We start from the raw sequence: 15026 nt of genomic DNA, 5'->3' as shown, positions 1-15026 counted from the left end.
GAAGAACAGGGTGGCTTGTGGATACAGTGAGAATGAAAAATAAATTTAAGAAAGCTAAGGAAGAGGGACTTTAGAATTCTGGATCACTGTGGTCAAACAGCTATGGGTGAAAATTATTTCTGACTCTAAATAAACCAATGAAATCTTAATGTATGACTGACCATTCTGGTGTGTGGTTGGGGTGGAATGAAAGTAAAGGTCATGGGACTTGAGAAGATTAACCAGTGAAGAGGCCAGGGGATGTAGGAGGATATTACTATGTATAAGGAAGATCCCAAGTATACAAAAAGAGCAGAGGTGGAAAAAATGCAAATAGAGGGAGAGAAGAGGGCCTGGGACAGAACCTTGGGAGACATCCCTGATAAATGAATGGGAAGTGGGAATGATTTCTGACTTCATCCCTTTACTAGACATGGAAAATGAGAATAGTTCTGATAGGTAGGATAGCACTATCATGGGAGCCAACGGAAGCAGACAGTGTATTTAATAGTATTAAAAAAGCATGTTGGTCAAGGAGCATGTGATTATAAAAAAGCCACTAGAACTGGCAATAAAGAGACCATTGGTGACCTTGGAAAAAGCTGTTTCAGTCAAGTGGTGAGATCATAATTCAAATTACAGGAGACTAAATGGGTAGTGAAGAAGCAGGGTTACAGAGAATACACATGGCTCTTTTTAGAATTTTAGCAAAAAGAAGTGGAGGGAGCTATAGGGTAACAGCTTGAAGGGGCAGTAAGGTTAAAGGAAGAGTTTTTTTGTTTTGTTTTGCTTTTAGAATGAGCATATTTCTAGATACAGGGAAATGAACCAGTTATAAGGGAGAGATTGACAATGAAATAAGGTACTGAAAGTGACATAGGGATGGAATTAAGCACACAAGTGAAATGATTCACCTTGGGAAGATATAATCCTTTAAGACAGGAGAAAATAGGGAGATGAGATGACTGATATAGAGAAGAGGTAATATTAAGGTTAAAATTCTGATTCTACCACTTACTACATGAGTGCCTCTCTCTGGGCTTCAGTCTCCAAATTGTAAAACAAGAGGATTAGATTATATCAGGCATGCCACATATGCAATTATAGAGTGAGGACAGGACCAGATTAAAATGCAATTGAGAAATATTTAACAAGATTAATAAAAAATAAGCTAGAACACAGATAATGTTAATATGTAGTTTTCTAAATCAACATGTGGCCCTCAGAGGTCTTTATGTACAGTTTATGGACCTTTTCTATTTGAGTTTAACACTACTAGACTACAAGACCAATTAGACCCCTTGCAGACCTAAATCTATTGCCCAAACAGCTCCATTCTGGGAAGTGAGGTCATCTATAGAAAGTGTGGGAAGGGGCATAGATGGCATGCTCATCAAATCTGTTGATGACACAGAGTTGGAAGGGATAGTCAACAAGGGAATGAAGAATCAAGATTAAAAAATGATCTTGACTGGTTGGAATGAGCCAAGAACATAGCAGGACTTCCAAAAGAGATAAGGCAATCTTGGGACCATGGTAATAAAAACTATTGTGTTCAAATTATGTGAGACCACTCTGAGCATGGTCAGACCACATTTGGAGTGTTTGTGTGTCTGGGTCCAAGGATATTGACAAAATGGCATATGTCAGGTACCCATCAAGTGGAGAATGACTCCATTTGTAATAATATATGACTGTCTTGGAACATCATTATGCTATATGAAACTAATAAATCTAAAGAATTTAGAGAAATTTGGGAAGAGTTGTATGAACTGATATAAAGTTGTAGAGGGTAGAACTTTGGAGGAGTATACTTGAAACAAGGCATTATTAACTCAGTGGAATTGATGAGATGATGGTTCTCTACTTCACATATATACTTAGTACTTAGCATGGTGATGTAATGGTTCCCTAAGTTCACACATAATCAGTATGCTGTAATGATGTAATTACAATAAGGTATACAAGGGCTAATAAGGACTGGAAGAAAGACATTCTATCTTTGACCAGCCTCATGATAACTCTCACGCCTCCTGCACTAAAATCAAGACTGGGCCAGAATAAAGAATCTAGACTCTATTCTTGACCATTCTCATGGTGTCTACCTTGCTGAGACCAAGGCCCGTCTGAAGGAGCTCCAGAAAGTTAGCTAGGACATTACATAGAGTGAAATAAATAGAATCAAAAGAATAAGTTAAGTAACAAGCAAAGTGACATTAAGAGGAACAAACAACAATCCAGGATTAAAATGTATCACATTTTAATTGCTCACCCACAACTGTGGATAATCAATGCTGTGACCAATATTGACTTCAGAGGATGGATGGGACAATACCTCCACTTCTTAATAGAGAGGTAATGGATAGAAGGTATTTGATGGAGGCATATGTTGTCATACATATCCCATTTCGATACAAGGGAAGGTTCTACTGCATATGTATGTGCACGCATAGGTGCCCTTGGGTCATTTGGAAGTGACAATAATTTTTAAAAAGGCATTACTAAAAACATGTCAAGAAGATGCCAAGAGGAAGATGGCTAGAAAATCAACGGTCTGGAAATCATGTCTTATAAGGAAGATTTGAAGAAATCGGGTTCTTTATCTTGAGGAAGAGAAGAGAAGGTTGAGAGGATACATGGGATCATAAGCTTTTTAGAATGTGATAGCTGATTTCAAATATTTTCAGAGATGTTGTAGGAAAGAGAACATCAATTTGTTCTCTGCTGCTCCTTGGGGCAGAAGGCAGACCAGTAGTTTAGTTGGAAGTTATAGGGAGATATAGATCTTGTTTGAATAGAACGTTGTCTAGCAAATTAAGAACATTCAACAATGAAGTAGCTGCCACAAAGCTATAATGAACTTCTTATCAGTTTTTTAAGAAGAGGCTGAATGACACTATCAGGGATGTTGTCATTAGGGTTCTTGCAGGGAGAGGAAGGATGGATCAGGTCTCTGAGATTCCTTTCCCAGCTAAGATTCTAGGATTCAATAAGACTGGTACTACCGAGAACCCTAGGGGCTAGAGAGGTCAGGAACAATTTTAAAGAAGATTCTAACAGGGCCTTGGATGATGAAGACAAGCTGCACAAGTTTGGCCAAGACTGATCTTAACCATAATCACTCCTAGTTCCAAAGGAACAGATAATGGAATCATGGGATTGAAAAAGGAGCTGATCCACAAGAAGGAAGGGGAAATTGAAAACTGAAATTCCTCTCTGAGGAAGAATTGCGTTGGCTGATTAAAGGGAAGAAAAAAGGGAGAGAGAAAGGTAAGGTCAGAATATAAAATTGCCTATTCCATACAAAAAGAAAGGAGAGAAATGTAAAACTTGCTTTACTTAGTTGTGCCAACTTAGTGTGTGTTGGTGAATTTATTTGTTTATTTGTTTGCTTATTTTTGGTGAGGCAACAGACTATTAAGTGACAGCTAGTGAGGATTTGAATTCAGGTCTTCCTCACTTCCAGGCCCATTGCTCTTATCCACTGGACCAGTTAACAATGACTATTAACAATGTAGCCATGTTATTTCTTAACTACCTGACTATTAACAATGTAGCCCAGTAGAAGAGGTTTTTCGTTTTTATGTATGTTTTTAACTTGAATGATGCACCCTCTGTTTCATGGAATTTAACTGATGACCAATTGGAGAGCTCTGGCAGACCCTGAAGAGCTGGAATATAGTCTTCATCTTTTCCCAAACAGGGTTAGAAAGTAAGTGGGTGAAAAAGAGGAATAGGTCATTTTGGATAAAGATTTGGAGTCTCTCCTACCCCTAACTCAACTTCAATCAAGAACAAGACAAAAACTTACTTTACAGAGGAAAAGACCATATCATTCTTTAAGGAAAATGTCACAGGCAGAGCTATAGATAGTATTTTTCACATCTGGGGCAAGCAGCAGAAAATACGCCCTCAAATCAGCTTCTAAGACAAATTTAGCTGGGAGTGGAGTGGGGTGGGGTGTTAGTGGTTTAGGGACACTCAGATCCAAAAAATTCTGCTGATTTGAAAATTCTTTCTTTAGAGAAAATACCTGCAACAAAGGAGTAGGTGCTGCCGTCTAGCTGCTTCCTGATGTAACTAATTAGTCTCACCAATAAGAGCCAAGCTTAGTTGTTTCTCTGCTGCTAAAGAAATGTTAATGCTGTCGTCAACTTTTAAATTTTGACACTAAAAAACCCTGATAATGACAATCTTTATTTTACCATATTTTTTTCAAGTTAAGAAATAAGAAATATTTTTCTATCATATGATTTATAGCTGGGATATTTGAAATCTATGGTTTTGACACTCATGACCCTTTGTGCCCCAGGCATATTGGAACTGTTTTTTAAATGGATGGTGACAATGTGATATCTAGATGACAATGAACAGCACAACAACTAAAAGACTGACTAAACCCCTGAGCTATTACTTTGATAATGGGGTGACAGACTAGCTGAAAAGGACAGTATTCATTTGAGCAAACGGAACCTCCTATTTCAGACCTAGACAAATCTAACAAAAGACAAATAAGAAAGCATATAAGGATCTGTGGTGATTAATTAAATGGGAATGGAAAGGAACACATGTATTTATCATTGTCCAAAAATTAACCATGCTCTAAGATAGGAGTTCCTAATCTATTTTGTATCGTGGATCTCTTTTGCAGTCTGATTAAACCTATGGCCCCATTCTTAGAATAATTTAAATTTACAAAATAAATTCAGAATGATAAAGATAATTAAATTGAAATACAATTATCAAAATATATTTTTTCAGCTCACAGGCTCCATGTTAAGAATTGCTCTTCTTATTGGAAACTGAGTGGATGCCCATCAGTTGGAGATTAGTTGAATAAGTTATGGAATATGAATGTTATGGAATATTATTGTTCTATAAGAAACAATAAGCAGGATGATTTCAGAGAGGCCTGGAGAGACTTGAATGAACTGATGCTGAGTGAAATGAGCAGAACCAGGAGATTATTGTACATGGCAACAGCAATATTATATGATGATCAATTCTGATGTATGTGGCTCTCTTCAATAATGAGATGATTCAGATCAGTTCCAATAGTCTTGTGATCAAAAGAATCATCTACACCCAGAGAGAGGACTGTGGGAACTAAGTATGGGTCACAATATAGCATTTTCATTCTTTTTGTTGTTGTTTGCTTACATTTTGTTTTCTTCATCATTTTCTTTTCTGGTTTCATTTGATTTTTCTTATACAGCAAGATAATTGTATAAATATGTATCGATATGTTGAATTTAACATATATTTCTACCATGTTTAACATATGTTGGACTACTTTCCATCTAGGGGACAGAAATGGAAGAAGGGGGGAAAGTTGGAGCACAAAGTTTTGCAAAGGCTAATTTTGCAGAGTTATCTATGCATATGTTTTGAAAAATAAAAAGCTTTAATTAAAAAAAGAATTGCTCTTCTTGATTACATAAACTTCATTAATAATTGCAGAAAAGCAAAAATATTAAATATATCCTTTGCTACACATAATGAAATAAATATAATAAAGGATCTCTGAAGAAAGTATTAAAATGTATATAGAGACTAAATAATTTAATCCTAAAGATTAGTAGGTCAAAAAACAGCTCATAGAAATAATAGAAAATTTCATAAAAAATTAGCAATGATACAATATATCAAAACTTTTGGGAGGTAGTCAAAGCAGTCCTTAGGGGAAAATTTATATCACTAAAAACTTTCACTAATAAAAGAAAGGACATATCAACAAATTGGTAATACAACAAGGAAAAACAACAAATTAAAAAATCTCAATTAAGCACAAAACATATTAGTTGAAAATCCAAAAGGACATAAATAAATTGAAATGATAAAAGTAGGACCTCCTCAAAAAAACCAAATTTTTATATATATAAAATATTTTAATATATAAATTATTAGCTAAGTTGATAAAACATAGGAAAATCAAATTACTAATATAAAAAATGGAAAAAGGTAATTATCACAAACATATGAAATAACTAAAGGAAAACATTAGAAACTATTTTTACCAAATTGCCAGAAAATAATACAATTAGTGGAGATTTACAAAAAAATAAAATACTCAAGATTATCAGAACAAGAAATGGAGAATTTAAATAATCCAGTCTTATAAAAAGAAATTGAGTAAGATATAAATGAACTATCAAAGGAAAAAAAAAAACCACCAAGACCAGAAGGATCTGTATGCTATTGGTGCTGCTGTGAATTGGTTCAATTACTTTGGAAAACAATTTGAAACTATACTAAAAAAAAAAAAAATCACTTAACTGTGCAGACTCTTTAATTCAGTGACATTACATTAGACATGTAGCCCAAAATGATCAAAGACAGAGGGAAAAGATCTACATGTTTATAAAAACTATTTATTAGCAACACCTTTTGTTATAGCAAAAAACTGGAAACAAAGTGGGAACCCATTCATTGAAGAATCATCAAAATCTAATGAAATATTACTGAGCCATAAAATGTTATATAAGGAAATGGTTCAGAGAAACTGCAGAAGACTTGTCTGAACTGGATGTAGAGTGAAATAACCAAGAGAATGATTCCTACTCATTGACTCCAACATTATAAAAGAAAACAACTGTGAAAGACTTAAGAACTCTGATAACTGTAATGACCAATCTTGATTTCACAAGACTGATGAATGTTCCCTAACTCTTGCTGAATGATGATGATGTACCATACATAAAAAGTGGAGACATTTACAGATATAACTATTTCAACATAAATTTTGCTTTTTTGTTACAAGATTTTATTTGGGGGAGGGAAGTTCAGAGAAGTGGATAATAATGATAATCATATAAGAAAAGAGACGAGAGGAAAGAAGTAGGTGTTAATGAAACATTTAAAAATACGCAGAATTGAGTAGAGGAGAATTCAGAGGAAAATAGATAAGGATAGAAATATTGGTACTATCTTGTACAATGGATATATTAACAAAAACTGTTGGAATTACATTAATAGATTCAATGTGTTAAATTTGGTGTATATTAAAAGGAACAGGCTGCATGTCTCATGCACAATTCCCATTCTTTGTGTATGAAAATGTTCATTCTTACCGATGATTTCTATTTTGTAATTTTAAAATTTTTAAGAATGATTAATAAAAAAATAAAATTGAGTGAGATTTATTATGTTTTAAAAAAAGCAGTAATCATGACCTCAAAGTTAAAGCTAGAATAGATTTAATCAGAAGAGAAAAATAGGGAAACTACACTATATGTCAACCACATTAATAAATATTGTTTTATACTTTTTAAGATAACTAGACAGTATAAGGTTGGAATATTTCTGTGGCGTAGGAAATGATGAGCATTTAGAACAATATGGAAAGACTTAAGACTTATGAATGATTCTTCAGAGAAATAGAAAACAAGTGGATATAAGCATAGTCTGGTTTTACATATATGTATATGAATGTATATGTATATATGTAGATGATATATACATGTATGTACAATGTATGTGGATGTACATATATGCATGTGGGCAGATATATGTAAATATGCAGACATGACACACAGAAATAGCTCCATGCTTAACTGTAGCTTTCTTGGAGAGGGGAAGGAAAGGAGGAAAATTGTACAGCACAGAACAAAAGAAAATCTACAAAGAAGCGAAGAAGAAACGGACAGCTTTGAATATGATGTGTATTATTTATGATATAGGATTTCTTGAAATGAAAATTAATTGATTATATTTTGAATGTTCTCTTATGTTATGCTGTATACATGATAGGTTTTTTTTCCTTTTATTTTGTATCTAACTTTATAACAAATACAAAAACATAAAATTTAATCTTAAAATTAAAAATGGTTTTTAAAAAGAGGGAACTCCCAGGTCCTTTCTCAGTGTGTCTGGGAAGAATCACAGACTTCTCAGCCAGGGACAGTACAGCTAGGGTGACTCACATCAGAGGAAGGCAATAGCGTCAAAGCAACCTCCCTTAATCTCAAGAGAGATTGTGAAATGTGGTGACACGTAGAACAGTAAAAAACAAGACTACCAGAAGTCTCTTTCAGCCTGTGCTGTAAATGACCATGTTGTATGTGCTGGGGCAATGGAAGGGATTAGAGAGGAGGGCCATAGGCTCATGTGGAATTGCAAGGATTTTTATTACTAAGTAACTTGAACAATGAGTAAGTACTTGCAAGTATGGTCTTCACTGTACCTGGAATATATTTCCCAGGTTTCTTTGTTAGTATTTAAATCCAGAAAGAATTGCAAACCCACAGAAGACAACTCAAGCCCTTTGAGTCACAGCTGTCTATGGCACATAGATTACGACAAAAATCTAGAGATTACAGATCTAGTCTAGTCCTGAAAATGACCTTAGAAGTTACCTAGCTCAACTCCTTCATTTTATACCTGAGCAAACTGAGACATTGAGAAATTCAGTGATTTGCCCACAATTATAGATTATTGCAGCCAGAAGGAACATTACAAATCACTTAATCTAATTCCCTCAATTTGTGCCCAAAGTTCAGAAAGAGGTGACTTGCAAATAACCATTTGCAACCTGACTAGCACTCCATGGAGCCAAAATGCAAAACAAAATATATATTTTTGGACATGGCCAATGGGAGGAATTTGCTTTGTTTGACTTTGTATTTGTTACAAATATATTATTTTCATTTTCGATGTTATTATTCAGTGATGAGAGGGGGATATTATATGACATCCAATATAGAGCTCTTTCTACTAAACCACACTGCTTGTGTCAATATCTGGCCTCCCCAACTAGATTTTACGTTCACTATATCCCCACACTACCACAGTGTACTGTGGAATGGAAATCTGGAGAGAGGTTCCTATCCTCAACACTAAATTCCCTTTCAGGATAAAGAAATATGCTAGGGATATGGAGTAAGGAGAGTGCTGGGTAGGGAGAACACATCTAGGTCAGAGGCTTGGTGGTACCTTTTCTCCTGGCGTGACTGAGATGCGCCAAACACAGTGCATGTGGGCAGAATAGCCATTGGGGTATTCAGGAGAGGAGAAGTTTCCAGTGCTATCTTGAAGAGTTTCTCCACAGGCTGTTGGGGAAACAACAAATGAGCCAGTGCCGCTCATTAGTCCCAGTAACCCAGCCTTCCCAACTTGCATCCAACCCTTCCTCAAACCTGAGCTTTATTCCTTTAAAGATAGGGGTAAGGATGGGAAAAGGAGGCATGAAGGAATCTCTAAGGAATCTGTCTCTTTAAGTTCCTCTCCATGTACACACACATACACCCCCTGCTTACACACACCCTCCCCCCCATTCCACCTCTCCTTGCCTCTCGCTGCCAGGACAACCAGTTGCACTATGGGCGTTATCATGGCAACAAGGGGTTCCTGCATTTGAGGTCAAACTCTGGCCTAAATCTCTTTCCCCTGCAGTGGGCCCCAACTCCTAGCTCAGCTCAAGATAGGTTAAGTTGGGGGACAGAGAGCAGGGGACAAGAGAATCTTCTGGTTCCTTCCAATGGATTCTCCCTACAAGGACCAGCTAATACTTAGAACATACTTAACATCAGCATTTGGCTCCATCAAACTTCCATCTTTTATTTGCTTCCGAAAGTTTCATAAGGCCTTAAGTACTCATCTCTACATCCAGCCTAATCTCTTCCTCCTTTAGGCCACTCCTTTCAAGTCTCCTACTCGCTCCCTGGGGCTCATCCCTCAATATACTGCTCTGTTTTGCACTCTTCCCAACTCTGTTCTTTTTCCCCAGACCTTGAAAGGCACAGTTTTGCCCCCTCATGTCTGATTCTTTCCACCTTGTACTTTTCATTTGGCTCTAATAGCCAGCCTCCTAATTCCCCCAAGATTTATATGGTGCCATGCTACTCTACCATCTTTCACAACCCTGATTACCGCAAGTAAAACCTCAGTCCCAGAGCACCAAAGATGGCACATGCTATATATATACATCTCCTGATAGAGAAGAGAGGGACTTAAAATACAAAATGAGATATACATTTTTGGGTATGACCATTGGGGAAATTTGCTTTGACTATGCACATATTTATTATAAATTTATTATTTTTATTTTTGATATTATTTTTCAATTAGGAAAGGGAGAGAGAAATTAAATACTTGTTCATTTTAATATAGCTAAATTATTTTTAAAAACTACTCTGTCTTTGTGCTATGCCTTTGACTCTCCATGACACTACTCAAGCAAACCCCTAGGCAGATGCCTCCCACCTCCTCTCCAAAGGGCAGGAGACTAGCTCTGATCCCTAACTGTAAGTTTTCCCTCTCACCTGGGCACTTGTAGAGCTTGCGAGCCTGGGCAATGTCCCCCTTACTGAGTCGAGTCCTCTGGCCAATAGGGGGTTTTACCCCATTTACATCATACTTGGGAACAATGGTGTCCAGAAAGATGCCCCTGGGTAGGGAAACCAAAATCAGAATGGTAATGTTGGGAGAAAGAAAGGGAAGTAAGTGCCTTTAGCAGGGACCCACTCAGATGCAAAAACACAGTATTATCAGTGAGGGGAGCTTCAAGAGGCTCAGTATCTGTTCCATAGGTCACAACCCTGCCTGAGTTCAGACATTCTGCAGCAGGGTTAGGACAGGGTGGAGACAAAGTACCCTATCATTACTATGCCATAGACACAACCCCACCCCATGACAGCTGGACCCACCACGAGGTTGGAGAAGCCACAGGGAACTTAACATTTAGAAGGAGGCAAAAAATAGGATGGGATCAAGATATCTAGGGTCCTATTGGTACCTTCCATAGCTATTCTACATTTTTATTTAAAAAAAAAGTAAATTTTGAACCTCCAACCTTTATCTTACCTCTTTATCCTCAATTCTTCTCACCCCACTGCTTAAGTTCACTCATGTCTGCTCTGATCCCCCAATTCCTAGCAATTTACCTTGCTGGAACTAGATCCTCTGAACATTTAAAACTTTGCTAGCCAACTCAGTCCTTGGGGATCACTCTAAAGACCTTGGGAACCTGATGGCTCCAATTATTTCCTTCCCTTCTTAATGGGAAATACTAAAATCCTGGAGGTTCCCATGAGGTGAATGAGAGATTGGACAGGATTCTACTTCCCCAGAGTCCCTGACTCACATCCAGCTGGATGGAGCATAGCATGAAGGTAGGGTGGGGTGGGATATGGGTCTGTGGGGGTGAAGGATGTAATGACCTCATCACTTTACTTTGGTCTCTGATGTTGCTTCAAGGGTCTGGGAACAGCCTTGGATTGAGAAAGAGCCAGAAGGCAGGAAGAAGGAGAGAGTGGAACTGAAAGAGAAAGAGAGAGATTGAGCTTTGGTTGGGGGTGGAGTGAGGGCAAGGGGTAGAAGAACAAATTCGAGGACAGAGGAAAAGACAAGGAAAGAAAACAGAAAGAGCAGGCTGAGTTAGAAGCTGCAAGAGGCCAGGTCCTATTTCTGTTGAGAAAGGAACTGAGATACTGACTTGAAGGAGTCTAGTGATCTCAAAACTTCCTCCCCAAGCTTTCCCAGAAGGCAAGGCTTGTGGTTCTTCTCTGAAACTTAATGTAGGACCCGCAGGCATTCCAAATCTAATAGTGGCAGATTCTGAAAATGTGGGGGGGGGAGCATATTTATTACAGAAGATACAGAGATATTCAGTATATTCTGCTAGATAAAACATACCGAGTGAGGAAGGATGAATGATACACACTTAAGGCATTTCTCCAAGCTTTGGAGTTACAGATGCCCAGAGGACAGATGCCTTTGGTCCTGACCATGGAGACTCAGCTTGGAGTCACTGTAGCCCAGGACTTCTGGTTAAAATCCCATCTCAGACCCTAACTAGTTGGGTAATGCTGGGCAAACCCTTAACATTTCAGAACCTCATTTTCATCTATAAAATGAAGGGTTAGAGTCGCTGATCACTTGGATTGATGTGGCTATAGGATCATAGTACACACCACCATCTACCTGTACCATCAGGGCTCCATGTCAAGTTTGAAGAAACCCAGCATGTTATTGAGTAATGAGTAAGGTGAGAGTGAGAACTGGACCTTAGGCTCTTCCTCTTACCTGGAGAAAGTGTTACGAGCATAGTGCATGATACTGTCAAAGTCGTAAGTCTCTCCCAGAGATTCCACTTCCTCGAGCTCCATCTTCAGGAAGTTATACTCCTGTCCTGTGGAGATGGGGAAAAGGATGCGGGGGGCAGGAGGAGGGGGGAAAGGAGAGGGAAACTGCCCAGCTTTGGGGCACTGAGACAGTGTCAGAACACCTGTCTTGGGGCTAGCACACCAGGAAGGGGAGGATTCTTGGTAAGGATAAGGTGCTAATGCAGCTGGGGTCCCCAGGTGTGGGCAGCCAGGAGGAGGATAGAAGTTCCTGCTAACATGCTAGCTCTGCCCAGATGTCTTGGAGAAAGCTCCAAGAGTGGATGGGGAGAGAGCAAGGAGGGAAAGGGCAAGGGGAGTGGACAAGAATGGGGCCTTGATGGTGAAAAGGAAACACTGAGATAGAGACAACGAAATGGAGAAAAACAGGGAGAGACTAAGACAGAGAGGGAAAGCGAGAGTGGGAGATGGAAATCATAAAGGGCCAGGGAAGAGAAAGGGTGAAAAGATGAGAGACAGCAGAGAAGTGAATGATTGGGAAAATAGCTCTCCTTGCCCCTGTTCCCCCCTTTTTGCCCCAGAGACTAGTTGATTTCTGGAGTGACCTAAGGATCCTGTTTGGTCCAGGATAGAGGAGAGATTGGTATTCCTAAAGTGGTTACATACTTGACCAATTCTATTTAAGGTCCTTTGGACTAAAGATGACCTTAGGCTTTTTGGTTCCCTGCAGCCTGGATTGGAACCCATGGAAGATAGAGCTGACTCAGGCTGGTCTATTGATCACTATCTTTTCTCTGGGATTCTGAATAACAGATACCAGGCTTTGGGAACACTAGGGTCACAGCCACGGAGCCAAGGAGGCTAAAGGGGGGAAAGGCAGATGGGGTTACCTGGCTGGATGTTCTCCCTCACGATGGCCACATGGTTGTCACGGTCAGGTCGTGTGTGCTCATGCCAAAAGCCGATGACATGGCCCAGTTCGTGGACAACGATGCCAAACTTGTCACAGTTCTTCCCAATGGAGATGGCCTGGGGTCCCCCGCCCCGGCGACCCACATAAGAGCAGCACCTGGGGGGCAGGGCCAGCTCAGGGGGGCAGGGCCCGAGCTGGGGGAGTGCAGCTGACTCAGGGGGAGGAACCTGCCTAGACTCCTAGTCCAGGCTGAGGGGAAGGTCGGGACCCAAGACAAAGAGCTTGGATAAACCCAAGTAGGTCTATCCTAGGGGCTGGTGGCCAAGAGAGATGGACATTTTAGGGTGAGGAGAACCATACCCTTGGGCTGCATCTCCCTCAATAGGCAGCGCCCATCAAGATGCCCAGGTGAGTAGGGCCATGCCCAGTACATTGCTTCTATTAGGGGTGTACCCTAAGGAAGTTTATGCCCCACTCACCCGCAGGGTCGGTAGGTGAACACTATGTAGCTGTCCTCATCTGTGCGCTCCAGAAAGGTGACACAGGTGTGTTTCTCCCAGTGTCTCATGGCCTGTCGAAAGACTGCACGCTGGCTCCCTATATAAGAAAAGGGGTTGGCGGGTTCTCCTAGCTGATCACCAGCTTCTCATCCAACTGGCTAAAAGCACTTTACCCATTTGATCTCCTTTCTTTTCTATTATGCACTATTAGAGGAAGAGGGTGGGAAGAGGGCAGTGCAGGGGAAGTAGGGAGGAAAATGATAGTGGTCCAGCTTATTCTCCCCATTCTACAGCTGGGAAACAAGAGCATCAGCACAGAAAAGGGATGACATTTCCCAAAGCTAGAGGCACAAACAGAGGCCAGATGTTCTGGTTCTCAGGCTCTGTGGCACACCTCCATTTACTGTGAAGAGAAAAGGGTTGCATGTACTCTGAAGAGCACAGTGACCTGGGAGAGAGGAGTCAACGGGGAGGGGGGCTATTAAGTAGAGGGGGAGGAGGAATCTCCCTCTTTGTGTTTCTGTACTGAAGGTCAGTACTCAGTTTCAGGAAACTCCTGATGCCAACTTCGTAAAGAAGTTGGTTCACCTGATCTTGCCCACTCATCCCAACCCCACTCTCACTGAGCATCCATCCTTGTACCCTTTACTCACCAGTGAAGTTCCCTCCAATGACAAAAGGGATGATGCCATCGGCCCACACCCGCTCTGGCCGAGATGTTGCTGCCCTCCTGCTACGGGACCGGCCCCGGCTCCGGCCCATCTTCTCTCGAGCCTTCCTCTGAGCCCGTCCCCGAGCATACTGGTTGGTGGGAGTTGAACTATTTCCTGAAAAGAAAGGGGAAGCAGGATGGAGTCCTAGGTGGGAGAAAGCTTATCCACTTTTTCCTGAGATGTGTGAGGGACCTGAAACCATCTGAGAACAAGTTTGTCTTCTTTTAACAAAGTCCTGTATTTATAAAGGATATGACAGTTTTATAAACTGCATCCAGAATATATTGGCTGACAATTACGAGCTTGTCAGGATTACAAAGTTCTGTATACTTGCTGTACATAGCTACCATTTATATCTTTTACATATAGGATATCTCTTGACCTATGAGCTTCCAACTATATCAAGTTTCTTGCCCAGATAACAGGCCTCAAAAGTCAGAGTCCCAGTGAGTCCTGAATAATCAGTTTCCTATATAATGTCCCTGGTAAGGGATCATCCAGCCTCTGCTCGAAGATCTGCCAACTAAAGCAGCTCATTCTATTTTTGGATAGCTCCAACTATTAGGAAGGAGATCATCACCAGTGGTCTTGACTTATGTCTTGCCACTGAACCACATGACCCAGAAGGAGAGAATGAGCCTGATGACTTTGCATATCTCTGCCTCATTTAAATCCAATTCACCTGCAAGTCAAGAGCCTCCTGATGTCATTGGTCCTCTTTGAGAATGAAGGATGAACAATTGTTAGGAAGTTTTCCCTGACATCAAACCTAAATCATTCTACTTCTGCCTCATTGTTCCAGTCCTCCTCTGTGGGACAAAAGAGAACTTTTCTCATCTGTCTTCTCTGTGATGACCCTTCA

The 15026-nt window shown here is 39.9% G+C and overlaps 1 protein-coding gene across 2 annotated transcripts in view; it reads right to left on the bottom strand.

Moving 5' to 3' along the window:
* Positions 1-15026, bottom strand: part of BMP1 (bone morphogenetic protein 1) — a 56308-nt gene that overhangs the window by 27163 nt on the left and 14119 nt on the right. For both annotated transcript variants that reach the window (XR_012486038.1, XM_074287489.1), the window contains exons 3-8: positions 14105-14278; positions 13431-13548; positions 12929-13107; positions 12001-12106; positions 10239-10363; positions 8911-9026 (exon numbers count right to left, since the gene is read on the bottom strand). Coding sequence is in view for 1 of the 2 variants with exons in the window: in XM_074287489.1 (XP_074143590.1) it covers positions 8911-9026; positions 10239-10363; positions 12001-12106; positions 12929-13107; positions 13431-13548; positions 14105-14278 (818 nt within the window). In the remaining variant the exon portion in view is untranslated. The remainder of the gene's footprint in view (positions 1-8910; positions 9027-10238; positions 10364-12000; positions 12107-12928; positions 13108-13430; positions 13549-14104; positions 14279-15026) is intronic.

The sequence above is a fragment of the Sminthopsis crassicaudata genome, chromosome 2 (assembly GCF_048593235.1).
Source record: "Sminthopsis crassicaudata isolate SCR6 chromosome 2, ASM4859323v1, whole genome shotgun sequence".
Taxonomy (NCBI): domain Eukaryota; kingdom Metazoa; phylum Chordata; class Mammalia; order Dasyuromorphia; family Dasyuridae; genus Sminthopsis; species Sminthopsis crassicaudata.
This window is presented reverse-complemented; position numbering and strand designations above follow the sequence as displayed.